This window comes from Dreissena polymorpha, chromosome 4, assembly GCF_020536995.1.
Source record: "Dreissena polymorpha isolate Duluth1 chromosome 4, UMN_Dpol_1.0, whole genome shotgun sequence".
Classification (NCBI taxonomy): domain Eukaryota; kingdom Metazoa; phylum Mollusca; class Bivalvia; order Myida; family Dreissenidae; genus Dreissena; species Dreissena polymorpha.
In genome coordinates, this window is record NC_068358.1 from 73,148,637 (window position 1) to 73,152,708 (window position 4,072).

The following is a 4,072-nucleotide window of genomic DNA, read 5'->3' on the forward strand; positions in this document are numbered from 1 at the left end:
GCTGGTTTATAAAGATCCGCAAAAGTAGTGATATAAAAAGCCAGGGCTATAAATAGCAAACAAATTTATGTACAGATTTGTAACGTATTAAAAAGATGCAGGCTTTTTTATTAAATAACTCGTGTAGAAAAAAAATAATAAAAAATATGCTTATGTTAAACGCATGGGAATTTATAGGGGTACAGTCATGATAAATACATAATACAATATAAGACAAACAATATAAGCAAAAACAATACAAAATCAATACAATCACATGTAAGCGAATGCAATAATAATATAACACATTTATTTGCATTTTACACACTGATAAACACATTAAGTATTTTCAAAAAAGAAAAGGGAGGATAGGTTATACATTTGTATCTATGTTGGTAGAGCAATGTAATGATGAACATAAATCGTTACTCTTAAATCAAATATAGAATCTGACTATTTTCCCAAATTTGATACATGTTGTGTCAGATCACCTATACAAACAATGAAATATATAGGTGATCTTTTGGAATAGAGTACAAAGGTGAAAAGAAAAATGATTTCTTAGACATAACAGTTATATATTTATAAACATTTAAGGGAAACTGCGCTTATACATTTAAGAGCGTAAATATTAATGAACTTTTGTCGGTTTTCAATATGATCATTTTGTTCCCCTGTAACGACCACCTAAACGAACGAAAAAGGATTATAGATGGTCTATGGGGAATTAACCTGGTAGAGAGTGTGTAAATGCACCACTATTTATTTATATAAAATACTAAGACACTACAATACAGTAAGTAAACTACGGCATTTAGAATATAATTCTATATAACGTATTTACATGTAAAAATGATAATACAACAACATTAATTATGGCTAGAAGATATATTCTAGGGCTTCATGAGCAATAAACAATGTATAAGTGTATTTAGAAAAAAATGAGACATTATTGATAATAAATAGGTGGCTACAGTACACAGGTTTGAAACAGAATTTCATTTCTAAGTGCATAATAAGGCATAAGATAAAAAACTAAACATACGCTTGCGATCAAACAATGCACTATGGTATAAAATATGGTATGATTTTGGAAGTCGGGTGGCATTTGCATTTATAAACAAGTATGTTGTAGTATTTGATCTTTGTTAGCGTTTAAATTTACTGAATATGGAGCGAATAAATTTACTTGTACTTTTAAGTACAGGTAAGGATTCAGTTGATAAGAATGAGCTTAGAGTAGCATTGCGGAGACTTCTTATATTAACATTTAATTATCCCTTATTTAATTATAGTCTATCAATCAGGAGAGTTGTGTTTTAAATATATATTTAAGCCGTTAGAAGATTTTCTTACTTCTTAATATGATTTGTTAATGAACAATGCAACTTGTTTTAGAATGACTATTTTGTAAAGAATCAATCTTTGGTTATTACATGATACTTAGAAAAACTGATTTAATATTATTCCTAAAAGTAATAATATCGACCAACCTTATTAATGTATACATTAAAATTAATATCATATTCCGAGAAGTTGATAAAATCAGTTTACGACTGATATTGCTATTAGTTCATATAACATGATACATATATTGCATATTATCGTTTGCTTTCTATTGCAGATAAGGTACGCTGATGACAGAGTGTTAATTCAGACGGAGACAGACAGTTGACAGGCGTTTGTATAGGTTTTCTATCACAAACACTTATTAACGCTTGTGGGTTTTTTTTCAAAAAATTAAATGGCGTGATTGATTTCAGCATTATATTCAAATGTCAGCCATAATGTCCACGGATTGATGAAACTAGTATTTACATCCAACACGATTATAAGATAATAGTAATGATGATAAAACCGAGATAAATCAAACCAAAATGAACATTTAAAATATTAATCAAACGAAAATATACAATCTTTTGACGAATTGATCGAAGTGGGGATTGACACTGTTGACTTAATTTTATTACTTATACAATGAAACTTGGATATTCCAAATGACCAACGAAACTGAGAACGACCATTATAAGCAGCTCGGTCTTTACAAGGCGAGTATCCTCATCTGGAAGATAGTGCCACCTATACTCATCTTGCTGGGAACCATCGGGAATAGTCTTTCAATCCTGGTCCTCACTCGTCGCTCCATCCGCGTCTCATCTACGGCACTATTCTTGACGGTTCTTGCGTGCTCGGACCTGCTGGTTTTGTATTCGGGTCTACTTAGACAGTGGTTGATTTACTTGTTTGACACCGACGTTCGAAATCTTAGTGAGGCGGGCTGTAAGATTAACGTTTGGTTGGTATATAGTTCTCTTGATTTTTCAGCCTGGATTCTTATCGTTCTTACTTTGGAACGAGTGGTTTCCACTTGGATGCCACATCGTGCTAGGACATTGTGCACAAAAAAGACTGCATTTGCCTTCATAATAGCAGTAGGTGTATTCATATTAGGTATAAATTCGCATATATTATACGGCATCGGGTATAAAATAACACAAGACGAAAACTATTATCCTATTGAAAATAAGTGTATTGAAATCGATAGAAATTACGCATATTTTTTCGAGAATGTCTGGCCGTGGATAGACTTATGCGTGTACTGCGCTGTCCCATTTGTGGTTATAGTAATAGGAAACGCTTTGATACTGTTCAAAGTTTTAAACAGTCAGAAGAAATCTAAATCGACAATTGCAAGTCGACTTGCAAAAAAGTCGTCAATGCCAGCAATGCTGTTCACACTTAATATTGTTTTTCTCTTAAGCACTTTACCCGTAAGTATATATACTATCGGCCAGGCTTACTGGCCAAAAGACCTAGATGATTATAAAATGGCGAAACTGGATTTCTGGTGGGCAGTTGTTAACATGCTTATGTACACCAACAACTCCTTGAATTTCTTGTTGTACTGTCTCAGTGGAACTAAATTCAGAAGGGAAGTTATTCGGTTGTTAACCTGGAAAAAATGTTTTCGACTGAACCATATAAACCCGGCACAAAGAAACTACACGAGTACACGATTTGACAATCAATCACGCTCCTCGACTGCATGAGAACAGTAATTGAAGTTAAGAAGAAGAAACTGAAATTATAATAAATTAGAGATTTATTTATTTGTTCATAATATTTCTTTGATCAGTAAAAGACTATTGTGTCCAAAAACCACGCACACTGTTCGTAAATCCCTGCAAGTCTGTGCAAAATAATTCATACGAGACCTACACGCCAGTTTTGCTCTTCCACTTGTACGAGTAAACGTGTCGGTATCGGCGTAAAATGTTAGTAATTAATGTGATTTTAAGTTAACAATACCTGATGTGTTGTTCTTTATAGAAAGTGCTTAAGTGTACAAATGTATGTAATTTCATCGTTCATATCAATATATGGTTTGAAGATTGTTTAAATACAATGTTGACATTACAATCGTAAAATCGCATGTACTCGCTTTATGAATTTTTCGATACAAGTATTTTTTTTGACGATGCTGCTTCAGCAGCTCGTCTAAGTTTTCCTACCAGGAAAAAAATCTTCAAAATGGCGACCTATGTAAAAGACCGAGCCAGTCCAATTGAAATAGCACGATTTTTCTACCGTACACGGGAAATTTTACCCTAAATCAGTTGTTGTCGGCTATTTTTAATTAATTATATATTCACATTTATTCTAATCGGCATACCTCGCTGATTTTCATTAATAAAGGTAAAGGAAGCTCAGCTATAAATAGGACAGCATATTCTGGGAAAAAGAGTTAATAATAGTTTTAAAAGTTTAATTTAAATCAGTTATATTCAATCCATTATATGTTTATAGATCAATGAAACAACTATGCATTTTCTGTATTGTATTTGACATTTGTGGTGAATCTGTAAATAAATTGCGAATGAAAACGTGTATAATTAACGTTTAACGCGATCATGAGTATAAAGAAAACGAATTATTTCGAACCTGCCATATGTAAACGTTATAGCGAGTATGGTATATAAACAGTATAATAGCCTTACGGCATCTATGAAACTCGCTTTTATGCGTGCTTTCTCATTTCACATATTTAAAAAACTTTTCAAACAGAAATTACAGAGCCACATCAGTGCACATA

The 4,072-nt window shown here is 32.4% G+C and overlaps 1 protein-coding gene across 1 annotated transcript; it reads left to right on the forward strand.

The window, feature by feature from the left end:
• Nucleotides 1–1,976: 1,976 nt before the first annotated feature.
• Nucleotides 1,977–3,109, forward strand: LOC127878509 (FMRFamide receptor-like). Its single transcript, XM_052425040.1, has one exon. The coding sequence runs from the start codon at nucleotides 1,977–1,979 to the stop codon at nucleotides 3,027–3,029; it is 1,053 nt and encodes a 350-aa protein (XP_052281000.1). The 3' UTR covers nucleotides 3,030–3,109.
• Nucleotides 3,110–4,072: the final 963 nt, after the last annotated feature.